The sequence below is a fragment of the Mustela erminea genome, chromosome 4 (genome assembly GCF_009829155.1).
Source record: "Mustela erminea isolate mMusErm1 chromosome 4, mMusErm1.Pri, whole genome shotgun sequence".
NCBI classification, from domain to species: domain Eukaryota; kingdom Metazoa; phylum Chordata; class Mammalia; order Carnivora; family Mustelidae; genus Mustela; species Mustela erminea.
Genome location: NC_045617.1, coordinates 49,093,873 through 49,109,673, shown reverse-complemented (window position 1 = coordinate 49,109,673; position 15,801 = coordinate 49,093,873). Strand labels below are relative to the sequence as shown.

Below are 15,801 nucleotides of genomic sequence, written 5' to 3'. Positions count from 1 at the left end.
AACATATTTCTAACTCAGACCTCTCCCTTGAATTCCAGACTTGTATATCCAGTATGACTGCTCTCTATCTCTTCTCGGGTATCTACCAGCTTTTAAAACTTAATACGTCCTGAACATTCCTCTGGCTCCAGTCTTTCCCAGTTCAGTAAATGGTGGCTTTGTTCTTCCACTAGTTAGGCCAAAAACTCTGGAATCATTGACTTCACTTTCTCTCTCACATACATCCAGCCAATCAGCAAATCTTGTTGGTTTTACCTCAGAGGATATCCAGCATGTGACTATTTCTCACCACCTCTACTGTTAACATTTTGGTCAAATCAGCTGCCATATTTTCACCTGGTTTGTTATAATAGCCTTCTTAGTCTCATTGATTCAATCCTTGCTCTCCTGGTGTATTTTCTTTTTTTTTTTTTTTTTTTTCTTTTAAGATTGATTTTTATATCTTAGACCTTTTATAGACGATTTTCTGCAACTTGTTAATTCAGAAAACAGAGCCCAGAACGGTTTTCTCTTCATGAGTCTGAGCCTGATTCTCCTGGTGTATTTTCACATAAGAGTCAGTTTTCCTCTAGACATCCTCATCTCTTTGCTCAAATGTCTTCTCAATTAGGCCTTCCTTGACCACACCTCCCACCTTCCAATTGCTGGTGAGCTCCATTTCCTTCTTTATTTTGCTCTGTAGCTCATCTTCTAGTGTGCTCTGTAATTTCCTTACTTGGTTTGTTGTTTGTGTCTTCCTGCATTTCAATGTGAGTTGCATCAAGGTAGGGTTGTTTGTCTGATTTCCTCAACAGTGGTTGCTCTGTAACCTGAAATAGTGCCTAGAATGTAACAGATTAAAGTAATTTGTGGATGAATGTCCTTACTCAACTCTTGCTGTTTTAAATTGTTAAGGATGATCTATGAAGCATAACCCATTGTGTTTAAGTTTTATGTATTTTCTAAGCCAGCCAACAATAACTAGATCTGTTTAAGACTGCCGTGTTAGCTTATTATAAATAAGGTAGATATATTACGATGTGTAACAATTGTTCAATAATATTAGTTTCTTTTTTGTACACATTTTCTTCTTTCCATTGCTTCAAATTTCAGGCATGAGAACAAAGGGACAATACAGTTGATTTTTATCAATGTTAGAATTATCTGATTTAGTTGCTTTAATAGGAATTTTTTGGTTAATATTTATTATTCTTTAGTTATATTTGAAGAGTGTCAAGGTGTGATATTAGTTGCATGTTTTCAGAGGATATAAAATGATCTTGCTGATGTTTTAAACATTTTTTTCCTTGGAGCATAATGACAATGCTAGCTTAAATTAAGAGCCACGTGATAAAGGCTTGACTGGCCCATATTTTTTTTTAATATGATTACCTTTAATTGTTATAGTGGAGTTGAAAAAAATCACCATGCCTCAGAGAAAGAGAGCAACACGCTTTATGAAACAGTGTATGTTCTATTCTAGAGTTTAGACAGTGACCAACATATACTGTATGAAGAGCATTTAGAAAGGTCATGGGGGCAATTAGGGATGGTCATGACACTGGCCATTTCTTTAACTATTTCTATTTCTTTAACTTTCCATGAAACTGAAAATGATAACTGGTACTATCTTTATGAAATGGAAATAAGGGCTACCTAATCATTAGTTATTGCAAGAGTTTTGCCAGAGCAGGGGCAATAGGGGGCTGAAAGCACATACATGAAAAAGTTGATTTAAAAGTTTTCATTTCCTCTAAAACTTTGAGATCTTATTATGTTGTTTTAATATCCTGCAAATCCTCTTTCTGTTAAACCCGATAACTTTAATAGGTTCTAAAATGTACACTTTATTCTGTCCTAATAGGCCCTAAAGATAGTAGGTAACTTTGCTGCACTCCAAATATATCATCTCGGTCATCCTTCCAAACCTGTGTGGTAGATACTAGTAATAACATTTTAATTGTATTAGAGTAGTAAATACTTTCAATTCTCTGAGGTTAGTAAGGCTGTTTACCTTTTACAAAGTGCCTTTATATATTTTAAAATTCCTTTTATCTCTTCCCTTGTTATTTTCTGCTGTCTCTTTCCCTATCACTGTTTTAATGCCTGTCCCTGTCTAATTTGCTATGTGTGCAAGTAAAACTGGTAATACTTTGTTAGAGTTTTGTATTTAAAACTTAAAGTAACTAAGCTTATTAGTGCAGTTACAATGCATGATTCTCATAACACTTCCTTTCGTATTCCTTGCCCCAACCTGCTGGGTAGTCAGGGTTAAATGGCTTTTGAGTAAATCATATTTTATTTCATTGTGTCCAAAGGGATAAATGAATGTAATTTTTCTTGCTTGCCCTGGCATTTGTATTTATATTCATGCATTTCAGAAGCCTCAACCCTATTGCATATTTGTTGAAAGTTAGACACATTAACAGAGTTTTCTATTTTTCAAAATGTATTACCTGCCCCAACAACAGTGGTTAAAAGTTAATATCATTATAGCCAGAGCAGTTTGATCTGGACCTCAGAGATCCTGACAGTGGGCTTATAGGAACATCTTGTTCCTATCAACTTGACTTTGAAAATTGGACCTAATCCACTTTTCACAACTGAATATACAGATAGATTACAGTTACTACAGATTTTAAAATACTCTCTACCACATGAATGAAATGTCAGTTCCAGGCACAATGGAAAAAACACCATCTGTAAAATGAATTGACTCTTTATGACAGCCCTTAGATGTTCTTAACATTTTTGAATGTCTTCTTCTTTAGGTTATTTTCCTGGTTAAGGCATCTGATAGAGTTACAAATGTATATGAAATTGCAATTATCTTTTTTATATGTTAATATAAAAACTTTTTAGGTTTACCCCTTTGCATTATAGAATGCCCATTGTTGGGGTGCCTGGGTGGATCAGTGGGTTAAAGCCTCTGCCTTCGGCTCAGGTCATGATCCCAGAGTCCTGGGATCGATCCCTGCATCCAGCTCTCTGCTTAGCGGGGAGCCTGCTTCCTCCTGTCTCTCTGCCTGCCTCTCTGCCTACTTGTGATCTCTGTCTATCAAATAAATAAATAAAATCTTAGAATGCCCTTTGTCATAGGTAGCTGAGAATGGTCTTTTAACTCTTCTAAGATTTTTTTCCCTTCAATACTCAAAATAAGCCCAGATATGTTTGATTATTCATATCAGTATTCCTTAACCTAAAATTCTAATAAATAGAGAAGTATTACAATAATGTAAATGTAGTGCATTCTAAACTTTTTCTTTTGTTCTACTATATAGGTATTCCAGGTATTGAATGAAAAGAAACAGATACATGCCATAAAATATGTGAACTTAGAAGAAGCAGATAATCAAACAATTGAGAGTTACCGGAATGAAATCGCTTACTTAAATAAACTACAACAACACAGTGATAAGATCATCCGACTTTATGATTAGTAAGAATTTTTTTAATTTGAAAAGAAAATTATTTTTGGTATAATTCTTTAGAATTAGTGAATCTTAATAGTACCTAACCATGTACTGTTTTGGATTTTTAATTTGTTTTTAATGGCAGTGAAATCACGGACCGGTACATTTACATGGTAATGGAGTGTGGAAATATAGACCTAAATAGTTGGCTTAAAAAGAAAAAATCCATCAATCCCTGGGAACGCAAAAGTTACTGGAAAAATATGTTGGAGGCAGTTTACACAATTCATCAACATGGTATTTTAAAATCTCTTCTTATGCAGAGTTATAATAATCATTAATATTGTCATCTTAGAGAAATACGCTATTAATTTTTAGGTATTTGTTATTGGCACCTTTAGACAAGATAAATATTTGGAAGCTCATTTAAAGATGAAGGGACAAAACACCATTTCTTTTTTTCTTTTTCTTTTTCTTTTTCTTTTTTTTTTTTTTTAAGATTTTATTTATTTGATAGAGATCACAAATAGGCAGACAGGCAGGCAGAGAGAGTGGAGGAAGCAGGCTCCCCGCCAAGCAGAGAGCCTGATGCGGGGCTCGATCCCAGGACCCTGAGATCATGACCTGAGCTGAAGGCAGAGGCTTTAACCCGTTGAGCCACCCAGGTGCCCCAAAATACCATTTCTTTAAAGCATTTTTTACCAAAGGATATAGTGCATGAACTCAAGTCCCCATAGCCATAATGTATCCATAATGCAAAATATACCCATATCTTTTTTTTTTTTTTTTTTTAAGATTTTGTTTATTTTTTTGACACAGAGAGAGAGCACAAGTAGGCAGAGAGGCAGGCAGAGAGAAGGGGAAGCAGGCTCCCCGCTGAGCAGAGTCTGATGTGGGGCTTGATGCCAGGACCCTGAGATCATGACCTGAGCCAAAGGCAGAAGCCTCTGCCCAATATATCCCCTCCCCTTAACCCACTGAGCCACCCAGGCCCCACCCCCCATATCTTTATTAGTATTAACATAGTCCATTAACTGGGTCTCCAAGTAGTTCATGATAGCAGCTCTGAGACTTTGGGGGTTGGGCATCTCAAAAATCTGAGATGTTTATTTCTCTCATTCTCTTGGTCATTTTGTATTGTGTACCCTGTGTGGGAGTTAGTTTCATTCTTTTTCAATTGTTAGCCCTAAGTTTTTTTTGTTTGGTTGGTTTTTTACTTTACTTGGACTAGGTTCTTTTTAGGACTTCTCTGCCTTTACTGTATCCTTTTTTAAAAAATAACATTTAACTTAGATAATTGTAATTTTTTTCCCCTCATGTCTCCTGTAAATTAAAAGATAATTCATCAGTGATTAAGGTCAGGGTTGTAGGGATTAGGGTCTTAACACCTGGCAGTATAATTTACAATGTTATATAGTAGTTGGTGAATCACAGTGGTTTTAAGATTATTAACTCTGAAGCCAGACTGCCTGGGTCAAGTCTGGCCTTGTCACTTAAGGCTATATGATCTTGAACAAATTACTCAAGCTCTTTGTCTTAGCTTCCTCTCTTAAAAAGTGGTGATAATAATAGTACAGTAATTATCCAGCGCTGGTATGAAAATTAAGTGATTCAATCTAAGCAGCAAACTTAGAGGAGTATCTGGCACATAGTAGGTGCTGTTTCTTTTTAGAAAATATTAAAAATGAACATTTAATTTGATTGACTAAAGGAATCAACTTGGCCAGTAGATTGTGAAAATTTTTGGTACTTACAATGTTTTACATTGTTTAATATTACATTGGATTTTTATTCTAAAGGCATCGTTCACAGTGATCTGAAACCTGCTAACTTTCTGATAGTTGATGGAATGCTAAAGTTAATTGACTTTGGGATTGCAAACCAAATGCAACCAGATACAACAAGTATCGTTAAAGACTCTCAGGTAAGTGAATGGTTGGTTACCACACACTACAGTTCAATTCCTTTTTACCCGTAAAGCATTTTGCTAACAGGGATTTTATTTTTTCCCTCCTCATTCTTTAAAGGACTTAAAACCTTTGTATAAGAATAAATACTTTAAGAATCAAAACCAGGGACGCCTGGATGACTCAGTTGGTTAAACAGCTGCCTTCGGCTCAGGTCATGATCCCAGCATCCTGGGATCGAGTCCCACATCGGGCTCCTTGCTCCGTGGGGAGCCTGCTTCTCCCTCTGCCTCTGCCTGCCATTCTGTCTGCCTGTGCTCACTCTCTCTCCTGATCTCTCTCTGACAAATAAATAAATAACATCTGAAAAAAAAGAATCAAAACCATATTTAATACACTTTAGTATAGGAAGCCAATATTAGGTAGAAATAAATTGAGCAATTTTGAATGATTTTCCTATAGTTGAGGTAGAGAAGCAATAATACCTATCTTGGAGATCATCTTGGTCATGATCTTGAGTTCACCTAAAACCGTCTCAGAAATACCTGGTAACAACCAAAGAGGAAATTTCAGTTACATATTTTTCATTGTCTCTGAGGTAAGATTATTTCATTCTTCTGGAGAAGTAAAGCTTTTCCTATCACTTGCATTTGAAAAAATCTTTTTTTTTTTTTTAGTAACTTTTTTAAGATTTATTTTTTTTATTTCAGAGAGAGAGCGAGCAAGCAGCAAGTGCAAGTGAGGGGAGAGGCAGAGGGAGAAAGAGAGAGAAAATCCTTAAGCAAATTCCCCGATGAGTGGGAAGCTCGATCCCAGGGCCCTGAGATCATGACATGAGCAGAAATCTAGAGATGGCCACTTAACTGACTGAGCCACTCACGCTCCCCTGAAAAAAATTTCTCAAGTGGGCCTTCATAGTGGAAACACCATAATGAGTACTGTACCCAACTGCATTTTTCTAATAGGATATGCAGTCATAAACTTAATACATTTGTCCCCATAAAAACTAAGGTGATGACACTAAAAAATAACTAAATATAATCCTGCTTAGAGCCAATATGATGTGTTCCACATATGCAGGTTTTTGATGTGGATCTGCCATAATCCTAGAAGTAAAACTAGACCTTTTTTAGGAGGAATAGATGGACAGTATGCCCTTGAAAAAATTCTGTTTGACAGTGACTTCTCTTTGTATTGTCAATGTGGCTGAACATTAGAGCTCCTGGGTGGCTTCGTTAGCTAAGTGTCCGACTCTTGATTTCAGCTCACATTGTGATCTCAGGGTCATAGGATGGAGCCCTAGGTCAGGCTCCCTGCTCAATGGGGAATCTGCTGCTCTTGGTCTCCTGCCCCTCCCCCTGCTCATGTCCTCACATGCATGCAAGCATCTCTCGCTCTCTAACATAAGTAAATAAATCTTTAAAAAATGTACGGCTGAACATTTAGTTGTAAATCAGCTTGAAGATATCCTCTATGGCAAGGTTCTAAATACAGATATTCTTTGTTTGAAAACAGAATCAATTGTTTTAGAATAAAATAGATGCCTCATAAGGTTGGCATAATCTGACTGTGGAAGCTCTTGCATGATTTATATACCTGCTCTTTCACACTCTGGACATGGGTCCGGGGAATACTTGGAGACATATCTAGAATTTTGATAAGTTGGTTGGTTGATTTTTTTTTTTTTTTTTTTTTTTTAAGAAAAGCATTTTGGGTCTATTCCAGCACAGAAATGAGTGATGTTAATTCCTTCAAAGTTTATGACTTTTAATATAATTTTAGCATCAATAGTTTTTATGGTAGTTCTTCATCATCACAGAAAAAGCTCAGCATTCTGAAAGGAATAACTTTTCTGATTATGAATCTAATTTGCTAGAGTTGTGAAGAAATTTATGTCCTAATATTCTTGTCAGTTACTTGAGTTTTTAAAAACTTACTGCAATATTTGTAATCATTCATGTTTCCAAGAGTCTAACATCTGTGTTTTAAAAAATCGAAGGCAAAATAAAGTATTTTCATTGATTTGTGTTTTCTATGATTTGGCATACAGGTTGGTACAGTTAATTATATGCCACCAGAAGCAATCAAAGATATGTCTTCCTCAAGAGAGAATGGGAAATCCAAGTCAAAGGTACTATGAAGGTTATTTACATCCCATTTATTGGACATCAATAGGGAATGGGCTATACTCTGATTAAACTTAACAGCTAACTCAAAGTTGCTTAAGGTCTAAAACTTTTTAGGCCATTATGGAGACCTTGCTTTCTTAAGCAAATTGTCATGGGATTTAATTTCACTGTTATTTATTGATTTGAGACTGTTCTTTTACTATTGTGCTTCTATGATGTCTCAACAGTGTGCTCCAATAAGAAATGTTACCAGGATATTTAGAGGTTTTAAAATTAAAAGTAGAAATTAAGATTAAATTAGCTCTGATTTGGATACTTTAAAAGGTATTGAATTGAAAATGTTTGAAGTCTTTGGTTTCTTCTTTGGTTCTTACATTTTTATCTCTTACTATTTATTTATTTGTGAATTCTGCATTACCAAGTATAAATCTCATCTGTAATTTTTTTCCCAGCTTGCCACAGGCTACTTTCCTACTTACCTTATTTCACCACCTCAGTGAGCTTTGTGTTAGTCTCATTAGTATCCCTTGTTGGACTCCTTTTGTCTGCCAGGATGCCTCTGGCTTCCAAACTAATCCTTCTTCCTCTGGAGCAATGTCACACTGTATGTGCAAGCACACGTTTAATGCAGGGACCTGCATTCAAGCAATAGATCAACCTCTTCATTAAAAAATATCTTTGTGACTTAACTTGCCTACTTTTCTTCATCTATAAATTAAGTTTACAAACAATACCATTAAAAACTAATTGAGGGGCACCTAGGTGGCTCAGTCGGTTAAACGTCGGACTCTTGATTTTGGCTTAGGTCAGGGTATCAGCAGGGTCCTGAGATTGAGCGCACACCTCCTCCACACCCCGGTCAGGCTCTGCATTTGCATCTCTCTTTCCCTCTCCCTCTGCCCCTTCTGCTCGCACACGTGTATGCGTGCTTTCTCTTTCTCTCAGAATAAATAAATCTTTTAAAAAATAAATAAAAATAAACAGTAATTGAAGATTAAATAAGAAAGAATATAAATCAATACATTATCTAGTTCAAAATAATTGCTTAATGAATGTAATTACTAATTGTATTTTCTGTCCTAGAAAGTTGTGGCTTCTAAATATTTTCTCAGGGGCGCCTGGGTGGCTCAGTCATTAGCATCTACCTTAGGCTTAGGTCATGACCTCAGGGTTCTGGGATCAAGCCCCGCATGGGGTTCCCTGCTCAGTGGGAGGCCTGCTTCTCCCTCTCCCACTCCTGCTTGTGTTCCCTCTCTCGCTGTGTCTCTCTGAAAAAAAAGTAAAATCTTTAAATAAATAAATATCTTCTCAAATAACTGATATAATATTATGTCAGAGTCTCTCATAAAATTTTTTTTATATCTTTTTAGCTTCCCCTTTTAATACTTAGATTTGTTGTCTTTTTTCTTTTTGGTTAGACTTACTAAGGTTTTGTTAATCTTAAAAAACAAAGTCTTTATTCTGTTTTCACTTGTTCTCTAATTAGTTTCTGCTTTTATTTTTATTATTTTTATTTCCTTCAGGTTTCTTTCTCTTTTTTTCTAGTTTCTGGGATTTTTTTTAAAGAATTTATTTATTTGACAGAGAGAGAGCGTGAGAGAGCAAGCGCGAGTGTGCGCGCCTAAGCAGGGGGAGCGACAGGCAGAGAAAGAGGGAGAAGAGAAGCAGGCTCACTACTGAGCAAAGAGCCATTGTGGGGCTAGATCCCAGAACACTGGGATCATGACCTGAGCCAAAGGCAGACTCTTAACCTACTGGGCCACCAGGTGCCCCTCTAGTTTCTGGACTTAAATAATTGCTAATTTAATTTTTGTAATCTTTTTAATTAAAACTAATTTTTACTTGGAGTTTTACTTTAAATTCTACCAAGACATCTTTTGTAGTATTTGTTATTTTCATTAACTTCTAAAATGTGCGATTTTAGTTTTAAAATACTATGAAATAAGTTTTTTTTAAGTAAGATTTATTTTGAATTGCATGTAGAGTTCAGATTTTTCAGTTGTCAACTCAGTGCTTTAATATTATGAGTAAATCTCCGGTCATTTGAAACACCTGCTATCCAATGGCCTTAGTGATTCTGAATAAAAGACAAATTTTTTTATCTCAACATGTGAGGTAATCCCTCCTGGTAAAGAGCTCAGCTGTTCTCAAATTACTTTCCACTGAATATCTGTTGGCTGCTTGGAGTTTCTGTTCTGAGATCTATCAGGCACATTCACTATTTCCCTCTGCTTTCTGTTTCAGCTACCTCTACCATTCAGTTTTTATGGCTGTTGGTAGTTTGTCTCCATTCATATTCTGGGGTTCATGAGTAGTTTTTCACTTCGTTTTGTTGTAAATATTTTCTGTATGTATATGGTTTTGCTAACAGACTTCTCTATTTTGGGATTTGGACAGATTGAAAAGTGATGCTGTGATCTAAAAAGTAAAACAAATAAACAAAAAGAACAGACTCATATATAGAGAACAGTGATGGTTGCCAGAGGGGAGGAGGCTAAGAGATTGTGCAAAATGGGTGAAGAGGAGTGGGAGGTACTGGACTCCATTTACAGAATGAGTAAGTCAGGGGATGAAAGGCACAGCACAGAGAATAGAGTCAGTGGTATTTTAACAGTTGTGTGATGACAGGTGGCAGCCCCACTTAAGGTGAGCATAGCATAGTATGTTGAGTTGTCAAACCACTATGTTGTACACCTGAAACTAATGTAACGTCTGTCAACCATACATCAATTAAAGAAATAAATAAGAACAACTATTGCCACAGCCACTACCATTTTTCCGTAATTTGAAATCCTTTTAAGTGCATGATTTATTTAGAAATAGATTTAATTTCCAGATGGTTAAGTTGGAGGAGGGTTTTTAATTATTATTAATTCATTTTTAGTTTTCTTTGTGTTCAGATAGTGGAATCTGTTTTATCTGGCATTTTCTGAAAGGCATGTGAAAATTTCTCTACCACTCCCCCCAAGAGAATTTAATACAGTTTTTACTTAATATAGTTCTATTAAATGTAGTTTCAATGCATAGATAGATGTTTGTGACTATCCTCTCCTCTTAGTTGGTCATTTTAAATTTTTAAAGTGGCTTTTTTGCTTTTAGAAGTATACTGCTATGTTCCTATTCTCTTTTTCTAATATTAATATTCCTATTCTGCCCCCCCCTTTTTTTTTTACATTTGCTTATGTGTCCATTTTTTTTCTTTTTTCCTCATTTGGTTTAGATGAATTTTTTTGACAGCATATATATTTTGTTTTAATGTATATTTGAGTATCTACCTTTTAAAAGGAATTTAACCCCTCTCACTTATCATGCCTACTTCTATGTTTTATCTTATTCTTGTTCTTTTTAAAGTCAAAATGATGATTGTTTTAATATTGCATTATTTCTAATGAGAGTATTTAATGCAAAGAACACTTAATAGGAAATAACATTCGTTGATTACTTACTATACTCAGAAATTACTCTCTCTGGTTATATGTATCTCATGGTTATATCATTCATTTAATGCCCATGACAATATAATTTTATTATTTCTATTTTAGAGCTGAGGAAATGGATCTACATAGAATTACTAGCCAGTAATAAGGCCAGGAATCAAATCTAGCCAAGCCTGGCTCTACATGTATTCTTGGGTTTAGGATAGCTCAACTTAACCTTTAAAAAAAAAAAAAAATCTAAAAACAAAACAAAACAAAAAAATCTATGCATACTTATATGTTATGCATTTATATAAAAATTTATCCTAATCCTGGGTCATGTGGGTGGCTTAATCAGGTAAGCGTCTGACTTTTGATTTCGACTCAAGTCATGATCTCCCTCAGTGGTGAGATCAAGCCCTGCCTTGTGCTTAGCACAGAGTCTCCTTGGGATTGTCTCTCTCTCTCTCTCTCTCTCTCTGCCTCTGCTCCTTCCCCTGCTCTCACCTTTTTGATCTCTCTCTAATAAATAAAATATTAAAAATTATTTATTGTAATCCAATAATTTTGGAGAAAAGTAAATTTAAGACTTGCAGTTCTTTAGTTTTTAATATTTTCACAAGCTGACAAGAACATAATATCTTTCTGTTGAAATATTTTAATTATGAGTTTGTTAAGAGACATAAAGGAAAGCTCATCTCTTAATAAAATAACCAAATATAACAACTAGATATATATACTAACCAAATATAACAACTATATAAAACTAGAAAAAGATATTTTTTCATGTAAATCTAATCTAGTACTTGTCCATTCATTGAGGTTTAGTTATGATTTTAAATGTTAGGGATTTTATGTGTACATGTGTGTATAAAATATTCTTACATATAATTTTATGTTAAGATTATAGCAACTTAATATTCTTTTTTTTTTTTTTTCTTTTCCTCCTAACTAGATAAGCCCCAAAAGTGATGTTTGGTCCTTAGGTTGCATTTTGTACTATATGACTTATGGGAAGACACCATTTCAGCATATAATTAATCAGATTTCTAAATTACATGCCATAATTGACCCTAATCATGAAATCGAATTTCCTGATATTCCAGAGAAAGATCTTCAAGATGTGTTAAAGGTAACATTAATAGTATATGAATATAGAAGAACAGTATTTCATATACTCAAATTATTTGCCTAGAAGAAATAGTTGAACTCACTGGAATTATGTAACTGGCTTTGATAAATACATCTGGTCTATTGAAAGGAATTCCTGAATGAATTACTTTTTAAGTCATGATATGCTCACTTTGAAGGTGTTTTAAAACTTACGAATACTTGGGGATTTTGCAAAAATGACTTGTGAAATAATCTTGTTACTTCTGAGTAGGCTATCTAGAAAGCAACTTCTGTAGTATGATACAATCTTGAATAACACTTTATATCAATATTACATAAGAAAACTTGATTGTGTTTTAATTCTTATTTTTATAGTGTTGTCTAATAAGGGACCCTAAGCAGAGGATATCCATTCCTGAGCTTCTGACACATCCATATGTTCAAATTCAAACTCACCCAGGTACTTCTTTGAAAATCAATTTATTAGTAACTACTAATACAAAGAAATGTCTAGCTATAACAAAAAAACAGAATATGAAATGGCTTCTCATCCCAGCCTGCCTCCTTCCATAAGGAAGTTCCTTTTATGCTAAAATACTAACATAAATGAAATTCTTTTTTTTTACTTGCTGGCATTCATATTTACTTATCCTAGGTAAGTGCTATGATTAGAAGTCAGTTAATTGTGCTGTTAATCAGAATGTATTTGTATCTGACATATATGATTTTATATTTTATATTGGTATGGGCATGTTACTGATTATATGTTTTGGCAGGTAACCAGATGGCTAAGGGCACCACTGAAGAAATGAAATATGTTCTGGGCCAACTCGTTGGTCTGAATTCTCCTAACTCCATTTTGAAAGCTGCTAAAGTAAGAATGTCTATTCTCTTTCTACATTACTTTTAAATGTTCTGTATAGTTTAGTGAGTAAGACACTTAGGTAATCCAAAGAAAAGTTGGTCTAATCATTACATCAACTATGAAGCATATTTCTACATTTAAATACTTAATGTGTGCTTTTTGACAAATATAGACCTGGTTGATTCACATTCTTATTCTGCAGACAGCATAATTGAAAGTATTTTGTCGTATTAGGTACATTCCTAAAATTGCTGTCAGATCTCAACTGGAATAAATTTCATAAGGAATTTGTCATTTAAATCAACAGCATTCTTAACACAGCTTTTGAATTAATTTCTTCTAGTCTTTTTTTTTTTTTTTCCAGAAGGCATCTTGAGAATCTGTGTTTGTTATATGTAATGGCTTAAAGCTGTATACAGCAGTTAGAACATTTCTCAAAGCAAATGTCTCATACCTTCCATTCAGCCTCCCAGTGTTTATTTCTATCTATACCACCATTTTTTTTCTTTTTTTTTTAATTTTTATACAACCCCACAGGCGCCCAGGGGGTTCCCACCTACCTCCCCACACCCACCCGGGGGACGCGGGGCACACGCACACACAAAGCCCGACGGGGCCACCGGGCAGCCCCTTCCCGACGGCCGCGCAAAGACCGTGGCATATACCACCATTTTTTAATCTCGTTGCCATCACACCCCTAGAACCCTATATATGCTTATTGACCAACTGGTTTAGTTACCAAGCAGTTACTAATTATTTATTTCCATTATAGTGTTACTATAAAATTATGGTATATTAAAAACCCTCTTAGTATCAAAAACTTTGATACATTCTGGAGGAATTTATTATACATTCACTATTATATTTGCATTCATGGCATTAAGGTAAATTTTTTCTTAAAGTTTCTTATGTGCTTGTGGTTAAATCAGTGTCTTTACCAATTCAAGTTGGACAAAATTTGTTTTATAATTTTACTCTATTTCATATCTCCATGTTTTAAATTTCTTACCAGTATATTATTTAGGGCCTTTTATAAATAAAATTGAAATGAATTATCTTTACTACTAAGGTTATGTTATGGGTTCCTTCAGGGTAGAGATGTGTGTTATCTTTATAAAGGTTGGCTTAGTCTTAAATCTTTTAAAATATGTAGATTTTAATATAGCTAATTCTGTTTATTTATATAACTATATTTTTAAGGTCAACTGTTTATTAGTTGAAATATCATCTGATATACATCTGATGAGTGTATTTTAAGGTGTAGCAATTTATCTAAGACTGGATTTATTTAAGAAAAAATATGGGAGAGTAAGGCCTTTAAGATGTATATATATGCTTATTAATGACTATGTTACATTTCCTTCATAGAACCATGGAGTGTATCTCATGATAGTGGATTCTTAGGTCAAGCTAGGTGTTTACTGTTCTTAATTATCTTCAATCATTTATAAAATAATTTTCTAGTTTTAAGAATAAGAGAGAAATTCACTACATATTAGAATATATGTAGTTATCTTTACTCATCTGATAATACATTGAATTTTAGAAGTTACAAAACAGGTGTGTGTTTTTCATTTCAGACTTTATATGACCGCTATAGTAGTGCTGAAAGTCATGATTCCTCTTCATCCAAGACTTTTGAAAAAAAATGGGAGAAAAAATGATTGGCAGCTACTCATAAGTTGTCAGATATCACCTATAAAATATACGGACTATTGTACTCTTGATTCTCTGTGGAAATCTGCTTTTAAAGACGACTTCACCCTAAGATGTCAATGGCAGAAAAATTCAGTGCATTAACTTCAAAAGAAAACTGTAAAAATAATAACCACAAATGATACTGTATATATTAAGTTGTTTTCTCTTATTCTTTCCTGTAAATCTACTCTATTTGATACCATTTCACATTTAGAATAGTGGGTGAACAACTGAAATATATTCTGAAGAACTATGTAAATAAAGCTTTGTAGCATAAAATGACACTAAAATGTAAAAATTGTATAATTATTTTCTTTAAGCCAATGTACTGCTGGTGTGGCAGCATAATTCTTAATAAAAAATTGAATTAAGGGAAGACACAAGAGTAGAATTTAGTAAATGAACCTCAAGAAGAAAATTCCAAAGGGTTTGAATTCTAAAATAGATTTCCTAATTGCTTTATGGTACTCTGGGCTGTACTTTGATGATTCTTTTAATTCTCTCTGATCCTTCATGATATCTATTGCTTAGTGTTTAGAGTATCATACTGGCTTTTTATTTCTTTAATTTTATTTATTTATTTTTAAAGATTTTATTTACTTATTTGACAGAGACACAGTGAGGTAGGGAACACAAGCAGGGGGAGTGGGAGAGGGAAAGAGAGGCTTCCCAAAGAGAAAGGAGCCTGATGTGGGGCTTGACCCCAGGACCCTGGCATCATGACCTGAGCCAAAAGCAGACGCTTGACAAGTGAGCCACCCACGCAGCCCTATCATGCTGGCTTCTGTGGTATAAGTTATATAGGACATGCCCTCACTATGTGACTTGCTTGGTAATTACAAATGTAGTCTTAGAGTCTTCAGGACTGAGTTTAATAGACTTTGCTCCCAACCCCTTTTTTTCTTTTTTTGATTTCAATTGGCCTATTTAAAAATTAAGCCTTTTAGATCTGGTTTAGGTTCACAGCAAAATTGAGGGGAATGTGTAGAGATTTCCTATATAGCTCTCACCCCCATACATGTACAGTCTCCCTCATTATCAGCATCCCCCACAAGACTGGTACATTTGTTAAAAATAATGAACCTACAATGATAGACCATAATAATCACCCAAAGTCTGTAGTTTACATGCAGTTCAGTCTTGGTAGTATACATTCTATACGTTTGGACAAATGTATGATGACAAGTATCCATCATAATACTATCAAAGTATTTTCATTGCCCTAAAAATCTTGTGTACTCCTCCTATTCACCTGTCCCCTACCCCATAATCACTGGCTCT

The 15,801-nt window shown here is 34.6% G+C and overlaps 1 protein-coding gene across 11 annotated transcripts in view; it reads left to right on the top strand.

The window, feature by feature from the left end:
* Positions 1–14,652, top strand: part of TTK (TTK protein kinase) — a 76,486-nt gene extending 61,834 nt beyond the window's left edge. For all 11 annotated transcript variants that reach the window (XM_032339199.1, XM_032339201.1, XM_032339198.1 and 8 more), the window contains 8 exons: positions 3,261–3,418; positions 3,538–3,689; positions 5,192–5,316; positions 7,350–7,430; positions 11,800–11,976; positions 12,333–12,417; positions 12,734–12,831; positions 14,403–14,652. In XM_032339199.1, coding sequence (XP_032195090.1) covers positions 3,261–3,418; positions 3,538–3,689; positions 5,192–5,316; positions 7,350–7,430; positions 11,800–11,976; positions 12,333–12,417; positions 12,734–12,831; positions 14,403–14,486 — 960 coding nt within the window. In that variant the 3' untranslated portion in view covers positions 14,487–14,652. The remainder of the gene's footprint in view (positions 1–3,260; positions 3,419–3,537; positions 3,690–5,191; positions 5,317–7,349; positions 7,431–11,799; positions 11,977–12,332; positions 12,418–12,733; positions 12,832–14,402) is intronic.
* Positions 14,653–15,801: the final 1,149 nt, after the last annotated feature.